This window comes from Corythoichthys intestinalis, chromosome 8, assembly GCF_030265065.1.
Source record: "Corythoichthys intestinalis isolate RoL2023-P3 chromosome 8, ASM3026506v1, whole genome shotgun sequence".
NCBI classification, from domain to species: domain Eukaryota; kingdom Metazoa; phylum Chordata; class Actinopteri; order Syngnathiformes; family Syngnathidae; genus Corythoichthys; species Corythoichthys intestinalis.
This window is the reverse complement of record NC_080402.1, coordinates 43,994,645-44,012,790: the sequence shown is the minus strand read 5'-3', so window position 1 is coordinate 44,012,790 and position 18,146 is coordinate 43,994,645. Positions and strand designations below refer to the sequence as shown.

General features: G+C 38.8%; 1 protein-coding gene across 3 annotated transcripts in view; it reads right to left on the bottom strand.

Annotated features, from left to right (window-relative positions):
- pkd1a (polycystic kidney disease 1a) overlaps positions 1 to 18,146 on the bottom strand; it is a 112,297-nt gene that overhangs the window by 50,348 nt on the left and 43,803 nt on the right. For 2 of the 3 annotated variants that reach the window (XM_057842898.1, XM_057842897.1), the window contains exons 7-18: positions 17,852 to 18,112; positions 17,606 to 17,774; positions 16,061 to 16,238; positions 14,157 to 14,371; positions 11,625 to 11,746; positions 11,384 to 11,534; positions 8,588 to 8,850; positions 6,444 to 6,818; positions 2,763 to 3,239; positions 2,520 to 2,651; positions 1,046 to 1,221; positions 17 to 147 (exon numbers count right to left, since the gene is read on the bottom strand). In XM_057842898.1, the coding sequence (XP_057698881.1) occupies positions 17 to 147; positions 1,046 to 1,221; positions 2,520 to 2,651; positions 2,763 to 3,239; positions 6,444 to 6,818; positions 8,588 to 8,850; positions 11,384 to 11,534; positions 11,625 to 11,746; positions 14,157 to 14,371; positions 16,061 to 16,238; positions 17,606 to 17,774; positions 17,852 to 18,112 (2,650 nt within the window). Of the gene's footprint in view, positions 1 to 16; positions 148 to 1,045; positions 1,222 to 2,519; positions 2,652 to 2,762; positions 3,240 to 6,443; positions 6,819 to 8,587; positions 8,851 to 11,383; positions 11,535 to 11,624; positions 11,747 to 12,162; positions 12,543 to 14,156; positions 14,372 to 16,060; positions 16,239 to 17,605; positions 17,775 to 17,851; positions 18,113 to 18,146 lie in introns of those variants that run through there. The other variant, XM_057842899.1, reaches the window with a different exon arrangement.

Below are 18,146 nucleotides of genomic sequence, written 5' to 3'. Positions count from 1 at the left end.
ATGGACATCAAGATACCTGGCTGGGAGTAGATATAGGTGATGTTGTTGGTTAGGAGGACCTGATGAGGGGAGTCTGGTTGAAAAAGGGATGGAGCGTAGGGAGGCTTCATTTCAAACTCTTTATATCCCCCATCACCAAAAGACCACCTGTAGCAGTGTAAAACAATAAAAGTTTGTACACAGTATTTGGTAAAAAGCACTTAGACCCACGCAGCCCACAAAAACGCACATGCATACACGGCAATCTTACCGTTAACGAAAACAAGCGAAATTATGAAAACTAGAATCGGAAAACCATCATCCTTGACCAAAAATAAATGAAAGCTTTAATTAAAAGAAAAAAAAATATCAACAACCTATTCTGTTCATGCACTAATTCGGACTTTTTTTATTTTCACTTTATAGGGTATTAATTTAACTCACTGGCTGCCGTCTAGCACAGTCAATGGCACTAAAAGATGAGCATTCACAGCTAGTGCTCTCAGTTTAAATGTATTTAGATGTCTAGAATCGCCAATGGCATGCAATGGGTTAAATATTAAGGGGGGGGGGTCTACTTTAGATTGTTCCTGGGGCCGTGACCTATTTGTATCTGGAGCACATTTGTTGCATGTGAAAGGTGCTATACAATCAAGTTTGATTTTGATTTGATATAATTTGAACTGTCTCTGACAATGCAATGGAGAGTTGGGATTTAGAGAAGTGGAAATTTAATAAATCTCATTGGGCCAAGACAGTTCAGTGCAATGGGAGACCAAGAGAAAGACTAGCCCACAATGAGGATGGTGGTTATTTGAAGACGGAGGAAAGCAAATGCGGAAAAAGTGAAAGAAACCAGGGAAACTGTACTGGGAAAAGAGCTGAGTAGAAGGGAAAATTGGAGTCAGCAATCTTCCCTAACCACATCGTTATAAATCTAAAGTTGTGAGTGAGAGCAGGAAAAAAAAGAGCAAAGCGGAAGGTGGCTAGAAAGTGGGACGGTATTGTATGTATACAAATAGAGGATAAGAAAAGATCCATTCATCCATTTTTCCCCTGCTCATACCGAAAGGTCGCCGACACAGACATGTCCACAAGCACAGAAGCGGTGAGCGTCTGAGTGGAGCCTTGAGGGACCACATGTGGTACACCCCTCACTGCGAGGTTGGTCATAGGCTGCAGGCTGTCCACAGTGACGTTGAAATGCTCTGTAAGGCTGCTGATATGGTTCATAGCCGTCACCTGGAACAAATGCCACGATGGATTTTAATTCTGTGTAAGGCAGGACTTATAATACCAAATGGCACAATTTTCTAGGCATTTTTGTGATGGCAATATTTGTTTCCAATGAATCGATTGATCTAATTAGTTCAGATAAGTGTAGCTAGCTGCATGATGGTTTTCGTCAACGATGACGATAACGAAAATATTTTGTCAATGAACAATTTTGTCATGACAATGTGACGATGATGAGCTAAAAACGTGTTTTGGGAGACTAAAACATAACGAGATGGATACCAATTTTCGTCTGACGAGACGAGAATGAGATGAAAATTCGCCATAGTTTCCATCATAAGTTCACAATGTGTGACGTTTTCTTATCGTATGTATAGTTAGCACGCATTGTAGCAGTGTTTAGACATGTCACCCGTGTGACGTGCTGCGCAACCCCCATGCGCACAACGGTTAAAAACGGCGAGGATTTACTGTTTTTAGTTTTTATTGTTTCCTCATGCTTTCAGGCATTGTGTTTGTTGAGGTAGCTTTAAAGCAGTGTTGATCTCTTGACCACATTACTCACGTAGCGTATTTAAACGCCCCTATTTGATATTACTATGTTTAAGTATTTTGTTAAGGCATGTTTTAGTTTGTTCTTCCTGTGTGCATCTAAACAAAACAAGCTGGAAGCGCAGAGAAGTATTTTGGGTGTCAAATTCGCCTTTTGTAGGACGTTTTTCCGGTGTCGAATATTTTGGCAGAACACCGGTCCTCTCCAGATTTGCCTTTTGTGAAACAAATGTAAGGTGCTGCTTGATAAGTTTTGTTTTCTCATCTTGGCTAGATATACCATGTGGCTTGAGCGTTTAACGGCATGTGCTGAGTGATCATTTTTACATACATTTCATGGCGTCCAGTTTAATTAATTGAAAATAATGTACTGTTTTCCTGCTGAGTGTGTATGATCATCACAAAAAAGGTGATTTCCTTGTAGACTCGACAATTATGTGCTCGTTCGTCAATGTCCATTCAAAATTGTTGGAAACCATTTATTTATTTATTTATTCGTGGACTAAAACTTTTGAAGTTTACAGACGAAAAGACTTTGAGTAATTGTCGACTAAAACTAGACGAAGACTAACACATTTTGTAATGACTAAAATATGACTGAGACTAATAAGTATTTTCGTTCAAAAGACGAAAACTAAGGCAAAAATAAAAAGGACTGCCAAAAACAACACGGAGCAACTACTAATGACAATATGTGAACAGATTACCACAATTGAATTCTTTTCAGCCTTGAAAAATCAGAAGAAACTCACTGTGAGCTTGTACACGGCAGCATGTTGATAGATCACATTAAGGACTGTGTTGTAATAGGTAAAGTAGGGCTTGTCATCAACAGTCCATCTGTATGTGGGATTGGAGCCTTCAAGAACGTCGGCTGTGTAACTCTAACACAGAAATGAGCAGGAATATGAAAAGGTACGGGGCAATAAAAAAGCAAAGTGATGACGACAACACGAACTACTGAAAGTAGTAAAGATAAAAATCCAATAACTTACCACAACTGACTCCATCAGCACCCTTTGAGCAGGATAGGGCTTAACCACTAGTCCTTTCAGTGGTACTTCCACATGAACAACCACGGCCAAGCTAGATTCTGTCATATTATTATAGGCATGCAGCTCCACATGAATAAGATCCTTTTGCTCCTTAGAAACCAAGCTTAGATCCAGTATTGCATACAGGCTTGGTTCTGTGACCTCTGTCCCTGAATGTGACCTCGGCTTGCATAGTGTGGGGCTGGATAAAAAAATTGAAGGACAGTCTGGCTGAAAGGTAACACTGTGATTAGTTCCCCGTTGCGATACCCTCGTGCTATAACGGGACTGGACATGGAGTAGGACGCGAGTGCTATTAGCCTGAAGATAGAGGCTGCCATTCCAGAGAGGTGGGTGCAAAATGGTTAAGCCCAAAGGAGGAACCACAAGCAATGGGCATGATGCTGAAGCTGGATATGATGGTTCAGCAGAACTCACCTAGAAAAAGGTTAAATAAGTCAGTGGTTCACTTATGTTAGAATTTATTACAAAAGCTCGCTTAAACCAAAGTTCAAATTCTTTCTTTTAGTGTGCACCAACACTGGTAGGAAGGTCATTCCAGAATTAGAGGACATTTTGCATCCCACCCTTCAATGTTTTTTAACTAATTCAAATACAAAATACTGAAACATGTAGCTTTTTGGTTAATTCCCTTGTTGTGAGACCAAATCTAAAGATATATATATATATATATATATGTATTAGGGCTGTCAAAATTTTCGCGTTAACGCGCGGTAATTAATTTTTTAAATTAATCACGTTAAAATATTTGATGCAATTAACGCACATGTCCCGCTCAGACAGTATTCTGCCTTTTGGTAAGTTTTACAGCAAGGCTTTTTGTGCTGTCCAACAGCGAACTCGTGTGGTCGCTTTGCGACATGGTTTATTGCTTTCTTGACAGTTCAATATGGCTGCACGACGTCTCGGGCTGACGCCCACGTTGTAATGTTGTGCTTATATGATCCTTGGACAAGATTTGTCCGTAAGTATGGTTGTTGTAAAGAATGTGCATATTATGTTAGCAAGCGAAATGTTATATTTTTTGTATGAGACGCTTTTTGTTTATGTTTAGTGAACCTGTATAGCGTGCTAAGCTAACGTCGTTGCTAATGCAATGCTTGTGTACTTTTTTTTTGTAGTTTTACGACGGTCTAAAGAGGACAATGGTTTGAGGCCATTTTATTAATAAATCAGATGAAAAAGGAAGAAGTCTGATTATTAAGGTGTTGTTCACTAGCTGTCTAGCTTTGGAAAAAGTAGACGCTTCGGATTGAGGACAGCATAGACAGATTTAAATGACAGTAGAGTGAAATGCCCACTACAGTCCTTATGTACCGTATGTTGAATGTATATATCCATCTTGTGTCTTATCTTTCCGTTCCAACAATTTATTTTACAGAATATATGTATAATTTACAGAAAAATGGCATATTTTATAGATGGTTTGAGTTGCGATTAATTGCGATTAATTACGATTAATTAATTTTTAAGCTGTAATTAACTCGATTAAAAAATTTTAATCGTTTGACAGCCCTAATATATATATTAAAAAATAAGACAAAAGAACTCTTGAAAATATATATTTTGTTAAAAACAAGTCTGGAGTATTCCCCAATAAAATGTGTGTTCAATCAATTAAAAATATTATAAGCCATTTTCTTTTGGTCTTTCTTTTATCCCATCCCCATTCATGACCAAACAAGCTCAACTAAAACAGCTTAAATGGAATGTGTCATTTTTGTACTTAAAGCAGTGCTTCTCAATTATTTTCTGTTACGCCAGCCCCAAGGAAGACGTAAATGTTTCGCGCCCTCCCAAACTCTGCCGCCACTATAAATAGTATCATTTGTCTATAATTTTACTATTATAAGTACGCCTCTGCCTCACATTGTATCCTTTTTTTTTCTATTAGAGAAAATAAGAGATCAACTTATAAAGCATAACTTTATTAACATTTTGTTTGTAACAGAAAACACTTAACGCGCATCAATTTGCCTGAATTAAAAAAAATAATAAAAAAATAAAAAAGTCACATCCAAACTGTAAAAATACACTGAAGGTACATTTTTGACCATTTGATACTGAAAAAAATGTAAATAATAACAAATTCAAATTGATTTGAAACATTAATTCATGAGGACAATATGCCAAAAAATTTGACCGAAAAAACAAAACTGAATAGAAGAAGAAGAAAAAAATAGTGTCTTTGGACAGAAGGACAGTTTTTATTTTCGCTGCTCACTGCTCACAGTATCACCTCCAGTTTGCAATGGTGTGGGGTTATTTTGCACTGAGCATGCTAACAGTGCTCACTGGTTTACTGATATAACACTGACAAAGTGGGACGATTGTTGGCAATATTCGGCACGTTTTCGCTGAAAAACAACCAAGCGGCTTATCAATGAGATTGGGGTCTAATGTCTTTAAGTGGCGTCTTAATTGATTTGGCTTCGGGCTGTCCACTATAATCATTTTTAGACACAGCAAACAGTGGTCTTTCCTCATCTACCACTGTATTAAATGTCAAAGGCAAACGACCCAAAAAAAGCGCATTCTCGGCGGCCGAGGGAGAACCGTAGGTGAGGGTGGTCGTCGTGACGATCCCAAGCCGAAAATGGCACTTCTCGGGCGGACACGTGAGAACCGGAGAAGACGGTGGGTCGCTGCGTGAGTCCGGCCGGAAAATGGCTTTCGAAAACGGCACACAGCTCTCCAGCTCTTCATGAGTCTCTTCCGTGTGCTCTTGCTTACTTCAAAAATACTGCGCGCACTTTGAAAATTAAGAGCGCCACTGCCACCCACTGAGTGGATGCGCAAGTACACTTTATTCTAGTACGGCGCAAAAAAAAAAAAAAAAAAAAAAAAAAAAAAAGCATCTTCCCCGAGGTCACACGCACCATCCCTGGCACCGCTCTGCGCCCCCCTGGGGGGGCGCGCCCCACTATTTGAGAATTACTGACTTAAAGGAACATTTGCTTTAACCCCTTCAGGGAATTTCTGTAATGATTTCAGATCATGACTATTGAGTCATAAAAACACTTGAGAAAAGAATCCTACTTAAGTTTTCATAATTTGTGTAAGAAATGTTTTTTAATAAACACAATATTTCAAATGTAAAAATACTTTGTGGAACATTTGTTCCATAATATGCATTTAACTGTGTTACCATAATCAAGACAGAAGTTGAAAGCAGTGAATCCAATGATACGTTGGATTTGACAGCTTTCCAAAATAATTGGTTGAGCAAATTTATATCCTCGCTTTTATTTTCATATTTTTACACAACAAAAAGCTAACATTAATACGGTTCTGCAACCCTGTTGCTGTGTTTAGGCCAAACAAATAACATAAACAAATAAATATATTTTTTTCCCAAACATGTACTTGACATACTACCATTGCGTCATAAGATGAGATAATCAATTCTTTGGTAGTTTATTACCTAATTTTAATCATGACTATGGAGCAGAAAATAAGAAAAGTGAAGGCTTATTTTTCAATAATTTTGAAGCCCAAATGTTCCCAATTCTGGAATGGCCCATGAGTAAAAGTAGATACTCTCCGTGTGTGGGCTCGAGCTTGATTGATACAGTATGGGTCAAATATAGGCAAGGATCTAACATATTTTTATGTTGTTACCTGCAGAGTATAGAGTCCTGGTTGGGATAGACCAGCAGATAACTTTGGACCCTGCAGCAGGATCTCACTGTGTCCCACATACAGCACTCTGATGGGGCATACCACTTCCTCCAGCCAGCCTCCTCCACCAGCCTCCATCAATGATTCCAGGACGAGATGGGGCTGAGGGTCAAGACCGTGGCCAGCTGAACTTTCTGCTGACTCTCTGCTGGTGTTAATCAAGTTCCATTCAGAATGGTTGACAACAAAAACAGACTGTCGCCACAGTGAATTGGGACTGGACTGGCAGTGAAGGAGGGATGCTGGTCCAGCATCGTGTTGAAGGCCAATGATGTCACCAGCAAAAACCAAGAGGTCTTCTAACTGCTCTTGCACCTGAGGAACACAATTGAAGAGAGTGAAGTTCAAAAGTAGATGTACATCAAGGTCAAAAAGATAATACCCATATTTGAATTTAACTCATTCCCTGCCAGTCCAAGTATGTGTAAAAGATTCTCAGAATATGTTGTGGTAGTTAGTAAAAGAAAATTTACTTTAAAACCCCCTACGACAATAGCTGTCAATCGCAGCCAAAGAGTTAATTGCTTAAATTAGTTTTTCCCAACCTTTGCTAAGCCAAGACACCCATTTTATATTCAGAAATTATCGCAGGGCAACATAATTGAACAAAAAACTAAAATATTCGGGGAAAGCCATGATTTATTACCTACACTTAATTGTTATATGTTTTATTGCCAACCGGTTTACAAGTTCCACAGTCAGAATTCAAAGTTGTGACTGTGGAACTGTGACTGTGGGGGGCAAGAAAAACCTGGTGGCTAGAGGTGGGAATCCTTGGGCACCTAACGATTCAATTACGATTACGATTCAGAAGCTACGATTCGATTATGAATCGATTATTGATGCCCCCCCCCCCCCCCCCCAGCCATTAGCTGCTTTTAATGTTTCGTGCATAAGTTACAAATATTTTCAAAAAAACCTCTCAGGCTTAAATAAACTACTATTTCAGTATCAGGTTTACAGTTCAAAACAGTAAATAAAATACTCAAGTCCCCATTCTGTATCAAGAGGTTTAAACTACATTCAATTTAATGTTGTGAATCAACAGTTAAAGTTGGTAAAATTGCTCCCGTTATTCCATAATTTCCCTTCTGTATACTTTCGACATGTGAATGTTTTGAAACCGTTTCATCAATTAAAGATAGGATTTAAGTCAAGATTTTGCCGATTTAGGAGCATTTTAGATAAAAAGTTAATTAGGTTCCCTCGGAAGGTTCGCTACAACAGCCTTCCAGTGAAGTCTCCTGCTTTAACATGACAGCTGTTTACTAACGCCGGCAAGTCTATCATTTCGCATCTAGTTGTTTATACATGTGATATCCACCGTAGCATTATGTGCACGTAGTTTGTAGCGGCTGTCGGCAGCAGTCAGGCATTATTGTTGTTTTTAACTAGCGGCATGAGTTGAACCAGAGTTGTGAGTTGAGCATTGTCATTATCCGGGTAATGACGAGCATGATGTTTACTCTCGGTCTGTTCCTCATTGCGTCCTGAAGACTGCGCTGACTGTGTTTTACTTCCTCTTTACTTGGCATATTTCAATAATCGGAATTTAGATGTTTCTGAATCGTTCTCGAATCTTCCACGGGCAAATCGCGAATAATCTAAGAATCGGAAATTTCTCACACCTCTACTGGTGGTCCGCCAGGTACTAATGTACCTAATTTACTGGGGAAACCCTGACATGAAAAGTACTGAAATGTCTCAACAGCATTACCTGTAAAAAGCCAGGCGTTCAATACAACAGATTAATTCCTTTCTTAATTATTATTATTACCATCGTTTAAAATTTAATCAAAATCACAAAGAAAAGTGAAAAAAGTAAAGGAAGAAAAGTGCCCTCCAAAGGATTGTGTTCAAGTTTTCAGTGTCCACTCAATTAAAAAGCTAATACTCAGCTCAACTTAACTCTGTAGTAGAATAGCAAACAGCTGCAATCCCTTAGCTGTTTATCTAATTTCCCAGTAAACATTGTCGAATTACGTCTGGAAGTCATTAAATATTTTTACAAAAAAAAAAAAAAAAAAATCAGATTCAAAGATGATCACTGAAAATGATGATTCTTGGTTAAATAACTATCTCACCAGAGCATGTGCAGCTGGTCCTGCGGGCAGGGTGAAAGCCACCTCATCTTGCAGGATATATTGAGGTCTCCGAGCACCAGGTGGAAGGTGGAAAGCGTAGGTGCAATTAGGACAGGAGGAGGGTGGACAAGGACTAGAGAGGTCCAGGCATCGGTTTTGGAATGGACACCACTGTTGTAGTCGGGGGCAAGAGCGTGGATTATTGTCTTTGGTGTCCTCCGCAACACATATAGCCACTGGTGAGCAAACTGGACCGTGACAACCTAAAGCACAACATAATTTGTAGACCACTCATAGTAATTTTTACAAAGTATACACATGACCTTATGTTAAGTCAGATTAAATGTGCTGCAATACAAAAGCTACTTACCTTTATAAAGACAACTTTATAAAGATGATTATAAGTTTTATTGACACCTACTAATTTAACAAATTTAATTAGTTTATAATTATTGTACTTTATGGTGGTGGTAACAGTGAACCCTTGTCTATTGTCAGAGATACATTCTAGAATCAAACCATAATATGTAGATGAAAAAATAAGATTTGGACAAACTAATGTATTTTATGGATTATAAATTCATTTTTTCCCCCATGGTTCGGCTCGTAAGCTTTTTTTTTTTTTTTTTTAGTTTTACAACGCCTACACACTTCAACACATGATGTTAACAATATACAGTGACGTGCGGTCAGGGGAGGCAGGTGAGGCAGAGCCTCACCTGTCATCATGACAAAAAAATAATTATAGCATCAAATTTATATTAATATTTGTCCATTGCTCTTAATGTATGACTCATTTCAAACATTTTTTTATAGTCAAAATCGCTGAATTTGCCCATTTCCTGTTCAAATAACGAAATGAAACGAGAGGTGCGGCAGCAACTAGTAAAGCCTCACCTCTGATTGCGCAATCCATAACAAACTGGGTTGATACATGGAATTGGAGCATGCTGGTTGCCGTACATCTGCATGTCGCCATTATAATGTTTCCAGATACGTTTATTTGACCTGATTTTCCACAGTCTGGCTAATGTCTTTAACCCTTAAAGTTTAATGTTTGTTAGCGACGTATTTAGTTTTGCTGATGGGAAATAAAACCGCAGTGAAAAGGCACAGGTTGCGGCAGATAGTACGCTGCCGCACAGAAAGGGGGCGAACGTGAGCCAACAGGTAATGGCACCAGGCGAATCAAGTGCACTGCGGCGAGCCGTTTTGTATTGTTTACTACGTCGACATCGGACTCCCAAAATGGAAGAGGATTATATATCCAAACTTTAAAAATTCTCAAAACTGGACTTTCAGTCAAAAGTGGACCTGCTTAACAGAGGAAGACCAACGCCGGAGCTAAAAGGTTTGCTTCAAACTACGGGACAGTCTAAGATAACTCGCTCTTTTCAAACGGAGTGGTACACCCGAAAAGACTGGCTGTGTGGCTGTCCTTCGAAAAACTGCCTTTACTGCTTCCCATGCCTTTTGTTCTCAACTTGTGCCAATGTCTGGACTAACACGGGATATTGTGACATGAAAAATTTACCACGGAGTCTCAGCAAACATGAGAGATCGTACACTCACATTCAAAGCCAGACTGCTTTAAAATTTTTTGGAAGCTCAAGGATCGATTTGGCTTTGAACGAACAGCGGCGGCTCAACGTTAGCACCCACAATGCTAGGGTAAAGGAGAACCGCGAGATTTTGAAAGACCTCATTAATGCAACCTGCTTCTTAGCTAAGCAGGAGTTAGCATTTCGTGGTAACGATGAGAGGGCAAGCTCTACTAATCGTGGCAATTATGTCGAACTTTTATACGCTTTTGCTGAGAAAGATGAGAGGTTAGCTAGACATTTGGACACATCCACTGTGTTTTCTGGCTTGTCAAATAGAATACAGAACGATCTAATTGAAGCAATCGGTGATGTGATACAGTCGGAATAGGACCGATTCAGGACAACTTTCCTCCCTGGCGATCATCTCCATTGAGGCGGAGAGACTTTTAAAACTAAAGGAAAATAAGGAGGACTTTTACAACAAAGTAACTGAGGTTTTTGTGGCGAAGGGCAGGCGCATGGACTTCATCTACAAATAAAGGTAAGACCACAGTTTTCATTTTAATCTTAATATTTTAAAACTAAATTTTGGCCTTAAATAAAATATACTTTTTCTTTTCATGCTTTTTGTTGAGCAATCTGTATTAAATTGATTTAAGTATCAGATTCAAGTTTTAAAAACAACTGAATATTTCACAAAAGGTCAAAATTGAAATCTGTGGTTTTGTACACCACTCTGTACTCATTTATGTTGTATGAACTAAAGACTTGCGATGGAAATTCCAACACATGGAGAGTGTAGCGCAAATGCACGTTATTTTCTACCTTTACGTATCTGTAATATGTACCGTGTGTGTGTGTTTTGTGAAGAATGCTGATGAGATATGAAATAACCAGTAGTTAATTGAATAAGCTATCCTTTTTGGTTATATATTTGTAAATCTGACACTTAAGGAGTCAGTGCCTCACCAACCACGAACCTCACCGCACGTCACTGATGTGGAATGAACATAAAAAATCTTGCATGCAGTCACAGCTTTGATCTTCCTACAGCACGTCTGTGCCTTTTTCCAGATGCACAAGAAAAAGGGCAGGAAGCATTCAACCCTACTGTTTTTCTATATAACAACTTAAGACAAGCACGACACATGTGTACCTAGGTGTGAGCGCAGGTGCATTTTTTTAGCGCCCGCTGATGCACAACAGGAATGTAAGGCTGTCTGTTTACGGGTCATTTGTGTGTGAGACTCACTTGGAAGAAGCAGGTGCAGGCCGGCATAATGACATTGTGGTCGGTAGACTTGGAATCGGACATGGACGTGTGAGCTGCGCTCCTGCATTACAAGCTCAAGGGAAGACAGGCGACCTGGCTGAACAAAGCTTAGAGCTGGGAACAGCATTAACTAAAGGAGAAACAACAAAGAATATAGATACATGTCATGAAGAGACTGATTTGAGGGTTAAAATTGGGTAGAACTACCAATTCTCCTCACCTCTATGCTAGTGCTGGCTGTTTGCGCAGTCGAGAATGGAACAACAGACACTCGAAGCAACGAATTATGAGAGGGAAATACCGCCAGGCCAACCATGTAAACCCCTGCATCTGGAACTCGGACTGTTAGAGGGAAAAACAACAACAAAGTGAATAATAAATTAGTAATTTTAACCAATGTGAAAAAATAAACAACTAATTTCAATTTGAAAAGTCTCCGGAAGAAGTTTCAAAGTTGGCCTGCATTTAATTAAAAATTTCTAAATGGTAGAGTAGTGTGTGTTTTTTACTTTGTAGGGAAATTGGTAAATTTCTGGGTTTTTTGTTTTGTGTAAATAAACACAGAAAAAGCACTTTAAACTAGTTATGTCCTGATACGATCACGGAAATCGTTCCGATCAGGCCATTTATCAGAGAATCGGAATCAGGTGAAAAGGATCAGGTTTTTAGTTTTAAAAAATGTATTTATGCATAGACTTCATAATTAATTATATTATGAAGTCTATGATTTATATTTTTCTGCTTCATGCACATACAACCTCTCAGCCTGTCTCCTGCTTCTTTTCTTGTCACCAGTGCAGCTGAAGTTTGGTAAAGTTAATGATGATTGACAGGTTTGTGGCTTTGATCTAGGGAGTGAAGCCTCGTTAGCTCTACGATCAAAGGCACAAATTTGTTAATCATCGTTTAGTTAATCATCAATGTCGAGAGGCTGTTCTCGGCAGTGTGAAGGAATTTGAGTGAAGTCACTCATATGAATTATATGAATGTTGTAGAGAGTGATTAAAAGCATGGTGTTAAAGGTGATGCAATAAAAAAATGTGGGTGCGCCTACTAAAGGTGTGCAAAATTTCGGATTCTTAGATTATTCGCAATTCAGCTGTGGAAGATTCAAGAACGATTCACAAACATCCAAATTCCGATTACTGAAACATGCCAAGTAAAGTGGAACGATAACACAAAGTCAGCGTGGTCTTCGAGATGCAATGAGGAACGGACCAAGAGTAAACATCATGCTCAACTCATGCCGCTAGCTAAAAAAACAATAATAATTGACTGTGGCCGACAGCTGCTCAAAACTATGCCCACATAATGCTACAATAGATATCACATGTATATAGAACTAGATGCGAAATGACAGACTCGCCGGCGTTAGCACATGTTTAGAAAACTAGATGTGAAATGCCAGAGTCACCGGCGTTAGTAAACAGTCACCATCTTAAAGCAGTAGACTTCTCTGGAAGGCTGTTGTAGCGAACCTTCCGAGCGAACCTAATGAACTTTTTATCGAAAATACTCCTGAATCGGCAAATTCTTTACTTGAATCTATCTTTAAATGATGAAACAATTTTAAAACTTTTACATGTCGAAAGTACACAGAAGGGAAATTATGGAATAATGGGAGCAATTTTACCAACTCTAATGGTTGATTCACAACATTAATTTAATTGAATGTAGTTTAAAGCTGCTGATACAGAATGGGGACTTTAGTATTTTATTTACTGTTTTGAACTGTTAACTTGATACTGAAATAGTAGTTTATTTGAGCCTGAATTTTTGTAACTAATGTACGAAACATTAAAAGCAGCTAATAGCTGGGGGTCCTCAATAATCGATTTATAATCGAATCGTTGCTTCTGAATCGTAATCGAATCGTTTGGTGGCCCAAGAATCCCACCTTTAGTGCCTACATTTTGTGCTAGTGTACCTTAAGAAAAAAAGTTAGGCGCGCGAGTGCAACTGATTCAAAAAAGGAAGTGTGGAGCCTTGGCAATATACGTATATCACAATGCTAATTTTTTCCTATATTGTTCAGGCCAATTTTTTTTTTTTTTTTAACTCTTTAAGGGCTAAAAAGTAACAAAATAATCCAGAAATATAATGGCATTGCCTTACTCCACAAAACTCCCGGAAAAAAGCGGAAGAGGAAGTACTGTAAAATGTACAGTACTGTAACATGTTTGGAACTTTTGTTACAATAAAAACAGAAACAAAAAAAAAAAGTTTTTTTCGTATCGGATCGGGACGCTCAAAATCAGGTGACTAGGACTCAGATGCAAAAATATGCGATTTATCGACTTATCGCTCTTCCCAAGATGAAAGTCCAATCATGTGAAGTCAGTCATCCTTCTGTTGTGAATTGAAATTACTTTATCACTAGTCCAATCCGTTTTGAGTGAGAGGGTGGCCGGTTTATTTGCTGCCAGCCTGCACTCTTCAATGGATCTGATATCTAGTGCTGTCAATGAAATAAAAAATAAAACTTGTTCTTCCTCTGACTAAGCTGCACATTCGCAGTGTAAGTGGGAGGGAATGAGCGTTTGTTCATTAGCTTTTAACCCTCCCACTTCAAAGGGATTGGATGTCCAGCACCGTCAGTGGCAGACAATGAGCTAAGCAGTGTCTGACCGAGCCATGAAAGCAATTACTTTACAGTCAAGTGAGTAAGAAGTAATTTAGTATTAAGTTCAAATTTTAAAAAATCAAAAACATGTCATGTATTAAGAACTAGTATGAACATTTGAAAACATACCTTGAGGGCTATACTGACAGACAAATGCACGCTTGGTGTTGCATGGGTGCTGACTGGTTTGAGCTCGCTGATCAAGGGAAACACAAAAATTGCCACGGGAGATGGAGAAACGAGGCTGCAGGCCTTCCTCTCCATTCTGGGCCTCAGAGCCATTGACCCAGCGCAGTCTGCCCGGGGAAGTGACATTGCTCAAGCCCAGCCACACTCCTCGTTCCCTGGTGATGTTAGAGACAGGTTACATATTGAATAACACATAATAATGTTCAAATTCTTAGCTGTGAGTGTCAGATAGAGTTAAAATGTTAACAAAGGGAAATAATACCATCTGAAGAGTAAAAAAAAATTACTAATAGATAGCGACAGGCTGATAGTTTAGTGTCAATTTGCAATCACCAAATTGTGCCACTTTGTGTCCAATCAATAATGACAGGGCTAAGAGCAGCACTTGACAGTCTGCTTTGATTGCTATCCAGTGGGGTGTCTTAGTGTGACCTTTGTATTTCAATACATGGCATTTTCACACCAAGGTTTTACTTTTTTACGTTTTCCTCGTATTCAATTTACCGTATTTTTCGGACTATAAATCGCACCAGCCCAAAAATGCGCAATGAAAAGGAAAAAAAAACATAAGTCGCACCGGAGTATAAGTGGCATGTTTGGGGAAATTTAAAAATCCAACACATAGAACAGATATGTCATCTTGAAAGGCAATTTAAAATAAAAATACAATAGAGAACAACATGCTGAATAAGTGTACAGTATGATAATGTTACATGATGCGACAACGAAATGCGAACGTGGCCGGTATGTTAACGTAACATAGCTATTAAGAGTTATTCTGATAACTATAGCATAAAAAACATGCTAACACGTTTACCAAACCATCAGTGTCACTCCAAAACACCAAAATAACATGTGAAATGATATAATAATGTGTTAATAATTTCACACATAAGTCGCTCCAGAGTATGTCGCACCCCCAGCCAAACTATGAAAAAAAAAAACTGCAACTGATAGTCCGAAAAATACGGTACTTTAATATTTCAATATGAAGTAAAAGGTAAAGGGAAAGAAAACATGTATCATGTGCATCCCAGTAGAATCTTATTTAATATATTGAAAAAAAAAAAAAATTTTTTTTCTGGTCTTTAATTGTGGAGAAAAAGGTCAATAAAACCAAGTATATTGAAGTTTGCCATTGGCAAATTGAAAGAATCAAAGTAAAAAGTAAAATATTTAATACATTTTCTTTGGCATATAGTCAAGTCTTGAGAAAGGCATTTCTTTCTTTATAACTTTGCATTGTTTTGCCTCTTTCCAGATATGTCGTCCACTTTTCACATCTGTCAGACGTCTGAAGTGGACATGAAAATGCAAGTAGAGAAAAAAGGTCTTAAGGGTAAAAAACAAGTCAGGAAAAAAAGGAATGAAAAAATTTCCTTATGTAAGCAAGGGGGCGGCATGACTGAGTGGGGAAAAATCCATTACAGAAACTTTTTCCTCTCTCTTCTACTTCATTCTGCAACAATCTCTCAATAAACACACACATACAAACACACACGAACGCACACACTCACACACTAATACACTTGAGGTCTCTTCCTCTTAGGGTGTCATCAGTTATTATCCAGCTGTGCTTTTCCAGATGTGGTGGTCTTGACCTTCAAAGCTAAACACCAACGTTGTAGTCTCAACTGTAACAAGATGACTCCAGTGTTACTCACCTGATATTGTACTAATCACTTCATATAATCTACTTTCCAAACAAATGCAATGCCAGTCAAGTTTAAACACACTACTTCACATTTGACAGTCAAACAAACACCAATACTCCACACCAGAGCCAATGTAAAAATAGATCCCAAAGATAATGCTTAAACACTTATCTTGAGAGAAACACTCACTGTGTGACTTTATGAGCCAGCAGGTTGCGCAGCGTGTCACCTCTGACTATTGCCAGATCCCCACCGCGGTCTAAACATTGTCGGCGAGCATCGGTCCAACTCATCTCCCCTGGAACAATCTGGAAACAGCACGAGGACTCGATGTGGTAGACCCCATCTTTTGGACAGTGCGGAGAAGCTGGCAGACGGAAAAAAACAAATTATTGCTTATTTCTGTTCAAAGATCAGAAAATAGTATGTGAACAATGAACTAGGGATGTCCTGATCGCATATTTTTGCACGAGTCAGAGTCCAAGTCATCTGATTTTGAGAATCTGGCGATACCGAGTCCCGATCTAAACCCCCCCCAAAGTTTTTTTTTTTTTTTTTTTGAACAAAAGTTCTAAACATATTACAGTAATGTACTTTTTACAGTACTTCCCTCTTTCAAGTATTTCGATTAGAAAAAAGCTTCAAATCAAATTTTGCTGATTCGAGGATTCGTTTAAAATGTTGAGTTCATAGTACAGAACTGAAGCCCAGTTTACCTAAAATGCTGAGTTTTAACTGATAACCATTTTGTTTAAGTGATCACTTTTTTGTTGTTTTTTTAAGTTTTCCATCAAAAGTTGAAAATTCATGTGAATTAGGTTGCCTTAAAATTTTTAGATCTGCCAACTATTAAATTATTAGTATTATTTTTACAGTGTACCATTTAAACCAAGTGAAATTTAAAACTTTTAAAAACCCTTTTAAGACCACTTAGAACAGAATTAATAATGCCACTTCTGATGCAGACTTTATAGCTAACATCACTAAAAACTTAGAAACTCTTAGATTGTGTGAAAACTTCTTCCAATTTCAGTCAAAGCAGCACATTTTCACATTTCAGCACCTACCAGACAAAATGCTAGGCTTTTTCAAGTCAATTTATCAACATTAATAATATTATGACTTTTAAGACATTTTAGCACCCCACGGAAACCCTAGAAATTATTAGAATGCATAAACTTGAACGAACAACGAAATAGAAGGCAATAAAACTTTTTATGCAACTGTGATGCATTTCCAGCCTTTACACAGAGCCACTCGGTTGTTGCATTTGAGGGGAGCTGTTCCTTTGCACACTCTCTCAGGTTTTCACTAAAGACTATCTAATGCCCATCTGTCTAGTATATCCGTCAACCCTGTGGTTGACTGGTGAGCAGTCCATGGTTCATCTTGCCTTTCACTCTATCTCAGTTGGAATGGAGTCCAGGATGAATTATACATATGAAGGAAAAGTACATGTGAACCAAGCCTGTTTCAAAACGATTGACTACAACTCACCCTTTCCATAATTGTAAAGCCAAGATTACTTCGAGCAAGCCAACAGCATGATATAAAGATGAAGTGTTATGCGGCAGAACGAACTCTCAGGGGTGTCCATCCTGTTCTCTGAAGCCTGCTGTCATGCATATACAATTTAACTAAAGAGCCTTCTGTAGGCAATGCAAGCTGTACATATTTAACATTCTGTGCTTGTGCTGTACGAGCTAGATGGATTTGATGGAGTTTTCCCCTCACCTTTAGCGACCTGCACATCATCTTTTGAAATCTTCCAGTCAACATCAAGGCCAAGAGCTCCCCAGCTGAAAAGTGTGACTTCTAGGCTGCCATTGACTACAGTAAGAGGGGGGCAGTGCAGTTCCAGCTTAGAAGGAAACGCCACCGATACCTCGCCTCGTGTAGTTACCTAACCATACATACATTTTCTGTTTAATTACATGTAGAACCAAAACAAATAAAAGATTAACAAAAAGTAAATCTCACCTCTTTGTGCCCAGCCCAGGCTATCAAACTGACCACATACTGTCCTGGAAGTCCGTATTTGTGCGTTGCTGAGGTGACCTTTGTTACTGTGGTGTTGACGCGAGGGGAGAGGTCACCAAACTCCCAGGATAGGGCTACTGGCATTACGGAAGAGACAGCTGAGAAATTGATGCGGTCGTGAACACTTTGCAATGGGAGGGCCTTGAGTAAGATGGAGAAGTCCACTGCAAATACATCATGGGCCAGAGTCCACCCACATTCCTGTAACCCACAAGGCACCCGACCAGACACAGCA